This window comes from Prinia subflava, chromosome 1 (assembly GCF_021018805.1).
Source record: "Prinia subflava isolate CZ2003 ecotype Zambia chromosome 1, Cam_Psub_1.2, whole genome shotgun sequence".
NCBI classification, from domain to species: Eukaryota; Metazoa; Chordata; class Aves; order Passeriformes; family Cisticolidae; genus Prinia; species Prinia subflava.
The window spans coordinates 85,883,065-85,898,075 of record NC_086247.1 but is presented as its reverse complement, the minus strand read 5'-3'; the positions used below and the strand labels follow the sequence as shown (position 1 = coordinate 85,898,075).

The following is a 15,011-nucleotide window of genomic DNA, read 5'->3' as shown; positions in this document are numbered from 1 at the left end:
GTTTAAAGACAGCGTAAATAATCCCCCAGCTGACACACAGATATGAACACTACGGCCTTAGAGGTGCCAGAAAAGTGATCTTTATAGAAAATTTGAGTCGAACTCCAAAAGGTTTAACATGACAGAACCCAAAACTACTTAACAGCAAATAAAGACATCTCTTCTCCTCCTTTTCACTAAAATCAAATTCAACCAAGTAATTCTAACTTAGCCCCCACTACTGTAAGGAAAACAGTCTTTTTTAAGAGATTGCAAAAAAAATATTTACTGAACATTAGTCTGAAGTCTAACAAAATAATTAAAAGTAGAATGACTTTCTGTCATCTTTTCCCATCTACCTCCTGTAAGAGAAAACTTCTATACAATTTAAATCAATAAATTAATATTCAAGTTTTAATTTGAAGGAAATAAAGAACTTTTTAAACAAAATAAAACAAATATTAAAGCCTCTAAGTTACAAGATTTGTTTCAGCAACTTTGAAATTAGAGTGGAAGTGTCTTTGAAAAAGACAACTCTGTGAGAGAGCCACATTTAAAATGTGTTAAGAAATATTAGTTTTATTTAACCAGTTTTCACAGCTGAATATTTATTCTATAAAAACTTTACAGATTGTACAGTTTATATATAGTTCAAACTACTAGAACAAAGAAGTAGGTCCCACAGATGCAAAAATACTGTACCAATCCAAGGTAAAGGCAGATTTACACACTGTACAGCTCTCCACTGGGAAGGGGAGGTGGGTCAGTTCCAAGTAAAAAGTTCAAAACTGTACAAAAATAAGGTTTGATTTCTTTTCATTCTTCATAATACATTCAATAAGATTGCAAGCACAGATACCCAAGTAATACTAGATATCTGCAGTCAGGAATCATTAACCACTCCTGAAAGGAATGCAAAATAGGTCTATTTACACAGGGCACTCTTTTACACCATACTGCATATAGTGTATATTTCAAATAATAAAAAAAGCATAGACAAAGAACATTAAACATCTAATATAAGGTAGTTTTTTTTAAAGAGTTTTTTTTTTTACTTAATAGTGTGCCAAAAGAATTTTAACTTATTAAATAATATATTCTAAGTGAACCTAAAATTTATGAACATAAAATGCATTTTTGGTGTAATACATCAATTAAACCAGCAAATAGGAAAAAGAACCAAAAACAAAACCCAAACTGTATATAAAGTAGTATTTTCACCCAGCAACAGAAGCATTTATGTAGTTATTTAAAAAAACCCCAACAAAACAAACAAACAAAACCTCCAAACAAACAAACAAAAACAACCCAGAGAGGCTTTTTAAAAACCCACTAAAACTAACTTATAACTTAGGATATTCATACATAAGATATTCAGTGATTCACTAATACTGCAAAACAAGCTTTTTTGTGTTTGTTTGTTTTTTTTTTCCTTCCCCCTTCCATTTTCATCTGGCTCTCCCTCATTCCCTTTCCCTAAGAGACAGTGGTTTCTTCATGCTGTCTGGGTAAGAATCAGACATACTCCTGCCCCTTCCTCCCACCCCTCTATACCTCCCCCCCAAAATAACAGAGTGTTTCCTTAGCATTAATCCTGAGCACACTCTCTTTTGGGGGATATGTGTGATTTAGCATAATAGGGTTTAGTTACCCCCAACTTTTAGAATGTTCCATTACTTGAGGTATTTCAACCTTCTTCTGAGACAATGCCTTTTCTCTAAGCTGACTCACTGGGCAGAGAAAGCAAGGGCTGGCTAATACCCGTTTCAATTCTGTATTCTCATGAAAAAGAAAAGCATTATTCCAGACTTCCCTGCCACACAGAAAATAATGCAACACCACTCACTTTTTAATTAATTCTCTATTTGATACAGTACTAGCCGAAGATAACAAAAACTAGAGCTTTTAAAGAGATGTTTGGTAGTGCACTCTATCATTTTTTACCTTGTGTGTGTGTGTCTACATACACACTCTCACACATATTACATTTTTATATATATATATAAAAGACATATATAGATATATGCACACACATACATTTGTGTGTGTACATATCTGCATGTAACAATCAGGGAGAAAGGAGTTTTGTTCAAATTTAAGAGATACAGTACTTTTAAACCCCTTGACAATAAAAGGGGAAGGGGGAGGGTGTCCACTCCTGTTCCCAAGCTGAGCAAGGGGTTAGTTTATATAAGGTTTTTTAAAATGGGCATATTTTGCTTGCCCTGATGTCCAAGAAATACAATTCCAGTGTCATGGGCATCTCATCAGAATTCATCAATTCTGTTCTGAAGATATTTTAACATTGAGTCCATCCCTTGTGCTGAGCCCCAGATTTTCTTCAACACTTCACACTCCTTTTCATTTGCTTGTTCCAAGTCCACCTTCATGATGTTACGTACTAAAGCTTTGGATTCTTCAAGTACCTAGGCCAAAATTAAAAAAGGGGAGTTGGGTTAGTATTGCCTGAGAACTGAGCACCCCATGTGCTTCTATGGGCATACAACAGGTTTAAAGGGACAAATCCTGGAGCTGATTATCAACTTAAGCTTATCAATTCATGGACATACTATGACTATAAGAAATGTTTCTCACAGTCATCTTCCTTGGGGCATCCCACAAAGCTTCCTTTACCTTATACCAGCACAATTTAAAAGTGCACAAAAGTGTGAAAAATAATGAAAATCATAAAATAAACATGAATATATAATATGGCTTTGTAACTGTAGGAAAGTGCAAGTCCATAGTAGCAAAACCTAATCATAACACTATTATCCCAAACTCCTCTAATAACTGGGCAGATATTGATTTCTTGAGCACTTAAAATACACTGATAAAAATCTCATTTGTTTTTTCTGTTTAGAAAATGAATAATTTGCTTTTAAAATCCAAAATTTCTAATGCACAGAACAGTTTATTTGTACTGCAGCTTTCCTTGTAAGAAAGTTAAAGTTACCTTTATTTGATGCTATCTTTGGTGCAACTGCCAGTAGTGCCCACAACCACTACATACTACCCATAAAATGAATTCCAGCATAATGTCAAAGACTGTATTTATTTCTTAGGTAATTTAAATTAGAACTCAAGCTAACTCAAGAATTTTGTGTTTCTGTGCAGATGTTAGGGCAACTGTTTATATTGCTGATTAGTGTAAGTTGGACTTCAGCAACTATGTTAATACCAAATTATATAATAAAAATTCAATGCAGGTTTATGTTCCTTATCAAATGCCACAGTACACTGTAGTTGAGAAGAGTCAGATAGAAACCTTTAAAAGAATCCTAAAAAAATCTGTCAAAAAACATTGCTGTACTATAATGCTAAATCCTAATAAGGACTAAATAGTCCTTCTTTCATAAAAAGACTTTTTTTCAGGACAAAAACATGTAGTACAATACCACTTAGATTAATTCTTATTAATCTAATCATAAAAATACAAGAAGATAAAGGAAACTTACAACTGAATTACATGTGACAAGTTCTTTAATTCGAACCATTACTTCCTGTGTGAATGTTCCTGGCCAGAACACTTGGGAGACGAGTCCTTTGGCACAAGCTTCCTGCGCTGTCAACTTCCTTCCACTGAACAACATTTCATTGGCCTGGAGGGATAAAAAGTTACTTCTGGTATGAAATGTAATGAGACAAAACTCATCAAAGGAAAAATGTTCAAAACAAGTAAGAAAAATGCCTGCACTGTTTGAAACAGTTTTATTATTCCAAGCTCTTCCAAGTTTTAATTTAAAAAAGAAAAACGCTGGCCTACAGCAGTTGGTCCGTGTTGTTGACCAGTACTAGGTCAGGAGTTATTGAAATGTGGACATCTATGATTAATGGTTAAATGTGGAAATGTCTTTTGTCACTTCCTGGCCATGAATATTTGTTGGCTCTGGCTTGCATTATTGCTGACTTGGTTATCTGTGTATGTGGGAATTGGTTATAACACCTGGCAGATCTGTAAAACAGCAATGAATACATCAGCTTGCCCTTTATAGTGATGTATTCCAATTTCTGACCAAATTCACAAAAAATAAACATTCACATTTTCTTCAAGAGTCCAATACTCCTGAACTGATGAATCCTTTCATAATCTGATATGGCAATCTTATTCAAACCCCCAGTATTTAAAAGATCTTGCACATGGTTTAAGGTACAGAATCAAGTACTACCTTCTATGCAACAAGATAATCTCTCTGGTTCTGTAAATGTTTTTGATTTGTAATTATAACGCACTTCACTATTTAACAATTTCCCCATTAAAGCTTTGTCCTACAGCCACTTTAATTCTAGCTTTAATGAAGTTTTTTATACTGTTTGCAATTGTTTGCAGTGGCATTTACATGGAAACCAGCAGTGGAAATTAAAAAGTCAGAGTAATAGTCAACCTCAAAAATAAAATAATAAAAAAAAAAAACAGTGTTGTTGTTTTGTAATGACATATTTCCACTGAAAAAATACGACAAACCCATTACTGGATTCTTGAAACACAGGAAATAAGGCTGTTCTAAAACACAAACCTGACAGGTGTAACATTTCTGAGGGAAAAGTACTGAGGTTTTTAATATTTTCTGACACTGAAATTTTGGTAATTATTTCAGCAACTTTCAGTTGAGGATCTCAAAATAATTTATTATTAACTTGATAAATAATTAATTATTTGCTGTGCTACCATGTTTCTGGTATTGCCATTTTACACATAAAGCAATTTGGAAACTCTGCAGTCTCTCATTTGTTCCTTTGTAACAAAATATAAAGTCTGGGTTCTACTGGCAGTTTACTTCCTGACTGCCAGTCCATTAGGAATGCAAGGAAAAAACCCAATCAGTTTCCTAGCCTATTTTACTTTGATTTTACCATCAGCACATCTCTCACAGTTACTATGGAAAGCTGTGATTCACATATATTAGTTTTTAAAAACCCAAATCTCTTGCCCTATCATCAAATTCTATACCCTACAGTTCTACCTTCTGGGAACACAGTATCAAACATACAAGGTTCATTAACCACTCCCTCTCATTTTCCAGAATGTATGTGAATAATAATAACCTGAAATACTAGCTAAAAATCAGAGATGTACACATGGTTGTCTAAAAATGGAATCCTTTTTCCTGCACAGTTGGGGAAAAAATATTCTTCCAAAATAATTTAAAAAACACGTAATGTTTCTATGAAAGATCAAAACGTGGAGTCAATCTAACTAGCAGTTAGCAAACATTTAAGCCAGGTGGTCAGGTCTACATATTCTTCACAGGTACCTTTGCATAAAACGAATAAAAACAAATGCTAAAAACCCTTTTTCCCCTAAAACTTGGTTGCAACCGCTGAGTTCTCCTGAACATGAAACACCATAAATGAGAACGGTGCAACTATCTTATTTCTGCCAGCTGTAACACAGTATTAGCATAAAATCTCACAAGAAATGAGCATTCCCATTGATGTTTGCACTTGACAGGTTTTGAAGGGATATGTCTTGCTCTGGCATCTTCACTTTTGATCTATACACAACATCTGCTGGAGACCAACTGCTAAACAAGCTTTAATCATAATCATGCCTTGTACCTGCTCTAAAAACTAACTCACTTGGTGGTTACCTCCCAAGAAATAAACTACAGCAATAGAAATGAGTATGATAAAAATATTTCACTAAGATTCTCATTAGCAACCTTTATTTTCTACTCTGAGCAGAAAATGTCTCCTTCCACAGTGGAACTTCCCTTGGACCTCTGGACTCTCTTTCCAGTGAGGGCTTTAAGGCTCCCCAGTGTCCTTTTGTGCAAGGCCACAGGCACCAGGGGCCATGGAGCACCTCAGCTCTCTCGCACCAGATCAGGAGGCAGCTGGCCTCTGAACCAGCCTGGATCCTGGCTGTGATGTGGACTCCAGGCACTATGGAACCAAGTTTCCCTCATCGCTGACAGAAAAGCTAAGAAATCCTGCCAAGCGTGCTGGGGACTGGCACAGAGACCCAGTGTGTGACCACACAGCTCCTGGGCTTTATAACTAGGACCAGACAACCAGAACAAGAACTCCACGGCAGACACATAATAACATCTCCCCATACACACATCACCTTAAAGTCTATTACAGATTATTTTCAAAACTCAAAAGCCAAGTTTAGGGATACATCTAAAATTCTTGGTAATTCCAAGATAGCATCCATTTTGAATCCTAAGGTTTGGGCTTCAAATTTCCTGTAATAAACCCATGGCTAAAAATGTTTGTGATAAAAACCAAACAACCCATCCACAACACACCTGCTCACCCACAGAAGGTGACTGACCCCACATGGAAGTTATTTCCAGCAATCTTCCAATGGAACATTTTTACATAGCTGCAGCTAACAACATTGCACTGTTAGACTGACTTGAAAGAGTTAGGGGGTGGCACTACTCCTGCTGAATTGATACAGTTGTAGAAAATGTTATGATGCATACAGAGGACTTAATTATTTGTTTTGTATATTTTTTCCACCTGAATGTTTTGCATTTCACTTCCTGCTGAACTTTCTCTTTCACAGACAAAAAGCATGCTTCTTTATGAAAGTCTTCAGTATGGATTCAGAACATATTTCATGAAACGTGCTAGTAAAGTTCAGCTCTGTCCCACAGAGACACTGCTGGGCTGCAGAGAGTCAAGGATAGTACAAATAAAATGGATATTTTTTCCCCTTTCTGCACTGATTATGAATTACCACTGGAAGCCTTCAATTTAAATCTTCCTATTTAAGAATGAGAGCATTCACAAACACACATGAAAGAGTACACTAGGGAAGAGCTTCTTGTGTTTTTTGTACAGATTCTGAAGAAATGAAAAGTAACAACCACAAGTCTTTAAAGGACGAGGATGGATGGAATGGATGGATGAATGGATGGATGGCCAAATAAAAAGGGAAAGGAACAATCAGTAGTTTGAAACATGCTAAGATATTAAAGATACTCTTATAACTGTTAATCTATTTCAGTTACCTTTTCTGTTCTCTTCTAATAACTAAATCCAAATATGACACAATTAGCTATTAGATCTTTTAAAACTGGTGTTTTAATATACTGAAATGTGATTTTAAACCAATAAATACCTACAGGGAAAAAATGGCTTTTATAATAAACAGCAGTTTTGGAAAACTGGTGCAGCCACAAGCACTTGTTTCATACAGTCCAAACTGGAATGTGACGTAAGTATAAGTTTTCAAAGAACACAGCATGAAAAAACACTAAGCAACATGAAAATAACATAGGTAAGAGATTCTTAAATAGCTTTTTGTTAGGAGTGCATGAAAGCTGAAATAGTTATTTTGCATAGTGGCATAAGACTGCTCCTGGCTGGTGCCACAGTGCTCTGCTGTGCAGTGATACCCAGTGCCACCCTGGTGCTGTACTCAGTGCAAGACACCCGTGGCAGCAGGGGAGGTGTGTCTTGGGACACAGGACATGACCCTCCTGACACCGTCAGGGTCCAAGGTGGGATTAAGTCCCGTGCCTGCTTTCTGTCCCGTGCATGCAGGTGAGGAGTAAGCTGTAAGAGCTAGGAGCAGAAAAGCTATAAAGCGTGGCTTCTCATGAAAGGTTTTCATGAGAGAAAGAAAAAAATTAAAAAGACAACACAGGAAGGCAAAAAATCCTGAAATCACACTGGATAAATTATCCCAATTGAATTGTGAAGCTGTCAGCCCCTACCCTGCAAGCTACTTACAGAAGCCAGGCCCATTATCCGAGGGAATGTAAGGGATGAACATCCATCTGGACTTTGTCCAAAAGTAGTGTATGGTGTCTGAAACCAGGCCTTCTCGTTGGCCCAAACCACGTCACACAGAGGCAATATAGATGCTCCAAGTCCAATGGCTGGGCCATTTACTGCTACAATGATAGGCTTCTTAAACTGAATAAAAGTATTCACAAAATTCCTGAAGAGAAACAGAAACATGCGCTCACTACATATATCGAGAGTGTAAAATATACCAGCCCTTGAAAACTCCATAATAATTAATCTCCACAGTAACATCACTTTCAAACCCAACCTGACAACCTTCCACAAGGTGGTTATTCAGCGGATGAGGGGAGAGAGGTGGATATTGTCTACACAGAGTGAGGATTTCAGCACTGTCTCTCATAAGAGTTTCATAGTCAAGCTGTTGATGTATGAGCTGGATGAGCAGACAGTGAGGTGGACTGAAAAATGTTGGAATGGCTGGCCCAGAGGGTGGTGACTCATGGCACAGGCCAGTGATTTAAATGTTGCACCCCACGGGGTCAGTGATGGGTCCAGCACTGCTCAACAGCTTCACTGATGATCTGGCTGATGGGGCAGAGCGTATCCTCAGCACGTCTGCTCAGGATACAAAATCACACTGATACACCAGAGGATTGTGCTGCCATACACAGGGACCTCGACAGGCTGGAGAAATGAGATGACAGGAAACTCCTAAAGCTCAACAAGGGAAGTGCACAGCATTGTTCCTGGGGAGGAACCACCCCAGGCACCAATGTAGGCTGGAAGACAAGCTGGAAAGCAGCTTGGCAGAAATTGAGCTAGGGTTCCCAGTGGATATCAAGTTGGATTTGAGCCAGCAGTGTGCCAGTGGTATTCTGCGCTGCTTTAGGAGGAATGTTGTCTGGGGGTTGCAGGAACTGATCCTGCCCCTCTGCTCAGCCCTACTATCATTATGGACTTCTCAGTGAAAGGGAGACTCCAGACGCTCTAGCAAAGAGCTATCGAGGTGACCAGGGTGAGCTGGCCCGGTTCAGCCTGGAGAAGAGAAGGCTCAGGGGGACGCCATCAGTGTGTAAAAGCACTTACAGGGGATGCAAAGAGGACAGAGCCAGGCTCTTTCCAGTGGTGCCCATTGAGGCAGTGGGCACAAACTGAAACATGGGAGGTTCCCTCTGAACAGCAGGAAACACTTTCTTACTGTGAGGGTGTCCAAAGAGGTAGCCAACAAGGTCCTAGACTCTCACTCTTGGGAGATTAAAAAAAAAACAGGAAATGGTCCTGGCCAACTGGCTCTAGATGACCTTGCTTGAGCAGGTTGAACAAGATGACCTGCAAATGTCCCTTCAAACCTCAACCATTTTCTGATTCTGTAAAAGTCTAGCACTGCTCCCAGCCGAGCACATCACAGTAGTTGGGCAGGTGCAGAGTTAACACCCCTCTACAAGCACCATGTGATACAGCACTTTGGTACAGTCATGCGTCCCACAGCTCCCAGATAAGGCTGCAGCCTTTCCCCACAATGAGCACCAAACTGTGGCACAGCCCTGTTGGTCCTCACTGTATTTATGTATGGTATCAGCATAAGGTATTTATCTGTGTTTCTAAGTGACAGTGATAAGGTATAAATGAAGATGGGCACAGTATTATTGGTCCTCCTTGAGGAGCTTTTTCTAACAAATAAATCTGCTTTTTAAAATTATGAAGATAAATAGTGGAGCTCTATTATCCCATATCACACACCTGTAAACTTCCTCATCTCCCTTCTCTGGGTCGGTAGTAACGCTCTGGGTACTATGCTATTAGGTGACACATGCATATTCTCATCCTCATTGGCAACAAAAAATGACAATTCATTCCAGTACCCACAAAATATGGATGCTTCTCTGTTCTCAAACAGTAATGCCTCCAAGAGCTTCTTAAGAAAAAATAGTCGTGCATGTATGAATACACACACAGGTAATTTTAAAGTTTGCTCCCTATCTGTGTTACGTATCTTTGTATTTCTGCAAAACAGGACAATTTTACTATATTGTTTTCAGCACTAAAGGTTATCGCACTCCTTCTTAACTCATTCTAGCTAGCTGAAACAGCTAAATGCAAAAAACCCAAATCCAAACCTGTAACCATCTCTTGCAAATTGTCATACAAAGATCCCATCCAGAGACTTAAGATAATTTTAATCATGTCTGAATATCCCAGAAAGGACCATTTCTAGAATATACATGCAAAATACCTTATTTGAAAGGGAGGGTGTTTGTTTGTGAGTCTTTTAAGCCACCTTTGCCCATTCTATTAACAATTAATATTAGGTAAAAAAACAGGCTTCTGGCCCCGGAAGGGCCCAAATTAAAACAGTGATAGAAGCTCAGTGCTAAGAGCTTCTGGCCATATCTGAAGTTACTGCATAAGCAACTTTTACATGAAATGATTGAAGAATTTCCTTTGACAAAAATAACTATAATCACCTTTAAAAACCAACTGTGTCTCCAATGAAACAGGCTTTACATGTCCATAGCCTTTTTTCAGAAACATGACCATTGCTAACAACATCAGAAGAAGGACTCTAAAAGAATACTCTGGAAGAATGCAAGAGACCAGAATCTCAAAACCAGTGCTCAAATGTACTTTTTTGTATTGTTAAAATGTGTCTCCTCCAAGATCCATACTTTTTTTCCATATATGTTCTTCTTGGTAGTAGTTGAGCTAATTTTGTTTCAATGTTAGGTTTGATACCTAGTATTGGGATGATGATTACCAGTATTAATCTACTCCTCTAAAATGTCCATCATTCCACTTCTCTGAATGTACCATATCAATCTGCTCATTCAATACTCATCTTGAATTTTGGTGTATTAAATTTATTTTCCTGAAGCCCTATGACTATTGAAGTATTTTAACATTGGTTTTAACTAGAGGAGTATCACAATACTCCCAGTTTTCACAGTTAAATTTTAAAATTAAAAATTCATGAAATGCCAACCCAAATAGAAAAGGACAGGGAGCATAAAGAAGAGCTGCATGCTATAATGTAACAGGTGAATGTCTGAGATCTCTTTGAATAAGAGGCTCTTGAAATAAAGACAGAACAACCAGACCACATGACAAACAATACCCATCAGATGACTGAAGATGGTCATACATACCTAATAGCTTCTGCCATCTTAGTGCTTTCCTTTTTTCTATCATCCGTTAAACGTCGTATAAAATAAATAAAATCAAGACCACAGCAGAAAATGCTACCAACTGCACTGAACAGCACAAGTTTACTGTCATCTGCAGCTGCTGTGTTCAGTGCACTTTGGACTTCCTTCATTACCTGAAAAATAAAAAATTTGTAAGAATCATTTTAATCCATCGTTATAACGTAGGATGTTGTTCTCTTTCCTTCCTCCCCCTATGTGACCCTTCAACATTTTTAGTTTTTCCTTAGGATCCACTGAACCATCTTATTAGAAAAGTTAACTTTCTTCATTATCCAAAAAAGGGGAAGTTAATGTATTAGAAACTTTGCATTTCAAAAATGTAATTAGACAAAGGTAATTAAATCATTAAGGAAAGATCTATTAGATGTTATCTGTACCTAAACTCATTCAGCATTTCTGTAACTTGGACAGCAGATGGCATATGCAACCAATACAGAAAAAAAAGAACCTTAATTGAGGCTAAAGCTTTTTTCAAGTTGCACTACGTAAATCACTGCACACTATAAATGACAGTACACATCAACATGGTCAGATACCAGAGTTTTTAAATGCAAGTGAATGACGCATAAAGTCAACTGTAAATATAACATCTTGCAAGTAAGAACCTGTATTGTGTTTTATATACGTTTGTGCCTGAATAACAAGCAGAAATGAGGCAAAGACTTCAAATTCCCCTCCCAAAATCAGAATTGCTCTGACCTCTGGATTTAATGAATTATTTTCAGATGATTTTGTTGATAGCAAAATGTGTGTGAATCCATCTTGCTTCCTGACAACAATGTCTCTGTACCGGTACGCGCTCTCCGTTTGTCTCACGCTGAAACGTAGCCTTTTATCAAAGGGTTGATCTCTCCTGTCATCAATAAACCTTCGCTTGCTGGCTGTCACTCCTGTTACAGATGTCTGGATGTTGGTTGTACCATTGGCTGCTAATGCTTCCATAAAGGTGGGTGTACCTAGAAATAGTTTAAGCAAGTACAATTACACTTGATTAGCTCCTCCATCTCAAAATGCCTATTAGCATGAAAACATTATTCATGCATAATTTCTTAATAAGAAACTCATACGAAGAACACAGAGTAATTATGAAACTCAGTCTCCTGCAAGTTACTGAAAGACACACCGTGCACAGAAGTGACAAAGGGATTCAAGAAATTAATTTTATCATTTTGAGAATATACATTTAGAACAAGCCAAACAGACCAATTGTCATATACTTATTTTTAGAAGGGGAGAAAGGTGTATTTAATGTTCCTAATACCAATGCACTTCAGTAGATTAACAGTCTGCGTTCTCACATGTTGGAGTCATTTAACAGCATCAATACTGCTAAGAGAAAGCAAAAGCCTTTTGTTTCAAACATCAGGAGATATTATAAAGAAAAAGACACTTAGAATAAACCAAATAAAGAACTTGATTGACAGGATCATAAAACGCATAATAATCTTTAAAGAAAAATGGAAATGAAGAAATGCAGACTATACTTCTTTGAGAGTAGCACAACACCCATGTAGTGATGGATATTTTTATGGATTCTGAGCCAATGAGATCTTTCTTGTGTTAAACATTTTTTGTTATTGGAACTGGCAAATAGACAATTAAGTTTTGCAGGTCTTGTTCCCAGTCCCTTATGCAGAGAGAGTTTGAAGGCAGGCAAGTAAACAGGCCATTCCTCATGTCTCAGAAGGGACAGGTTCTTCTGTAATCCACATTACGAACATAATACCAAGTAAGAAAATAAGAGAACACACTGCACCTAAAATGCCTCTGTAAGTTTAGGTCTCCATCAACAATCGCCACAGAATTTATCATACTAAAGTAATGGAGCGTGCAAAGGACAAGGGGTTAAAAATATTGGGAAAGTGTGTTAAGAGTCCAAGACAGTAAAGTTTTGGAAGATTTTTCCTGAAAACTGAGCCCTGAGACTAAAATCTTCTGGAAAGCCACCGCCCTTATCACATTAACAGATAGTTCAGAACATCATGCATATGATGTCTTAAGAAGTAGAGCTAAACCACATATAAGTAAGTTATTAATTAAATGTTATTGTAATTTGTTATTATATTTCTGGAGAAGTTATATTTAAAAATTAAATAATTTCAAATTTTGCTTTAACTGCAACAGACTTGAAATAGTTGTGGATCCAGTGAAGACATTAAAAAGATTCACTTAAGTAATTGGAATATCTAGTGTCTTGACATATCCACTGTATTCAAGTGCTGCTTACTTTGACTCATATGAAGTATGAGAGAGACAATGAGAAAAGAGACTAAATTTAATTAAAATTTAGAACATTATATATTTTCCTATTTATATTGCAGAAGCTGTCCCTGGATATAAATGAAGCTTTTATATCAAATATTTTAAAACAAATATTTTGTTATAAATATTTTATAATTAGGCAAGCAGTCTATTTAAGGATCTGTACAATAATAAGATTTTATTCTCCTTTTTAAGGTCCTTCTTGTTGTATTAGTGATTTAATCCTTTCACCATCTCACCTTTTTGTGAAGAAGCTAAAGACAGAATTTTTTTAGTTTAAAGTGAGGAGTTAGAAACTGGATTCAGTTCATGATGAGTTTTAGTTACAGAGGTGAACAAGAAGAAATGGAAAATTAGTATTTTGTATTGTCACAAAATTTTCACATTTATTCCCAAATTTTCCATGGCTTATATAATTCCTTTTTTCTTTTTTTTTTCATTTCAGCAGAATAAAAAAAAAAGATATATACTAAATATGAAGTTGATGAAGAATGCTTTCATTTTTTTCCCTTGTAACATATATTATGGCCATTATATTCCTTTAAAAGAATTATCTTGAAAGGGAATTTGCAGGAGCACCAATATTGACCCATAGTTCCTTAGGAACACAAGATGAAACAGTATCACTGGCTTGGTTTTCCATAGGAAATGTAAATTAAAACAACTGAAATCACCTTTGATTTTTAAACCCTGATCAAAGCTTTTTATGTGTTTTGCCCTAGCCATAGTGAAAAACGTGGAGAATTGGGAGAGCAGGAAAGACTAGACTAAGCCAAAATAAGGAGTCAGTAAACTTTTGCAAGACCTTTGAGCCTATATTTTCCCATGATTCATTCTTCCAAAGATATACTCAAATACCAGAAAATTACTTTTGAGATGCAAGAGACAATGATTATATACTTTGAGAGACAAAACTTCTGGCAAGAAAGATCAAGTTGTAAACACCACAGACCAATTTTCATGCTTATTGAACTGGCAAGAGACCTGACTTTTCATATAAACCCTGTTTACACTTACCAATAGTTGGGAGTTTCAAAACACAAGCAAGGGACAGTTGCAGTTCAGAGGAATAAGTTCCCTCTTTCCAGTCATGTAAACACACTTCTAGGATACTTAGACTGGAATAAAAAATCTGTCAGCTTTAGAAAACATAATTCTGCACAGGGAGACTTGGCCAGCCAATACAGATTAGACACCAAAAGGGCTAAAACATGTTTGTTAATGTTTGTCATTACAGATGGAAGTTTGGGACCTTGAATACCTGACAGCACAGGGTGCTCTTTCTCTTGGCATTTGGTCCTTGGAAGCAAAGAGGCAACTCAGAGACATAAAGCAGTATTTAATTTTGTAAGTACACAGGCAAAGGTGGGTTTGCTGCTCAGTCTTGAACACGTGGTACCGCAAATCAGGGCGAAAATAAACAAGTTCAATTGAGAGTTAATTGTATTGCCCGAGATTTCCTCATATGAAAACTTTACATTAAGGTTGCTTATCTTCAGGATAACTACAGCTATATTTTAATATTTTAAAACAGAGTTTTTGACAAACCAAAAGCAGCTCTGCATTTTAAGACATTAATAAAGATAGCATAACAAAGATAAAACACCACAGCCCTCTCGTTTCAAACTGAGCTTCCAAAAATAAGTAAGGACTTGGGAAAAAGGCAGTTTACCCTGGATATTGTCAGCTAATGAAGAACTATTTGTTTAAGGCATAAACAAACAGCTTATAGTTATATAAAAATCTTTCCACCTGCAAATTGTTAACAATGTGATCTCAGAGCTGAAGAGAGTACTACTACTGGACAAAGCCAAAGCTTCATCATACAGATGCAAAAGGAAGCCAAGGGGAGTACTTTGC

The 15,011-nt window shown here is 36.9% G+C and overlaps 1 protein-coding gene across 1 annotated transcript in view; it reads right to left on the bottom strand.

Moving 5' to 3' along the window:
- Positions 1-371: 371 nt before the first annotated feature.
- CDYL (chromodomain Y like) overlaps positions 372-15,011 on the bottom strand; it is a 109,693-nt gene continuing 95,053 nt past the window's right edge. Inside the window, exons 3-7 of the mRNA XM_063401699.1 lie at positions 11,589-11,845; positions 10,830-11,002; positions 7,669-7,879; positions 3,438-3,581; positions 372-2,405 (exon numbers count right to left, since the gene is read on the bottom strand). Of these exons, the coding sequence (XP_063257769.1) occupies positions 2,247-2,405; positions 3,438-3,581; positions 7,669-7,879; positions 10,830-11,002; positions 11,589-11,845 (944 nt within the window). The 3' untranslated portion in view covers positions 372-2,246. The remainder of the gene's footprint in view (positions 2,406-3,437; positions 3,582-7,668; positions 7,880-10,829; positions 11,003-11,588; positions 11,846-15,011) is intronic.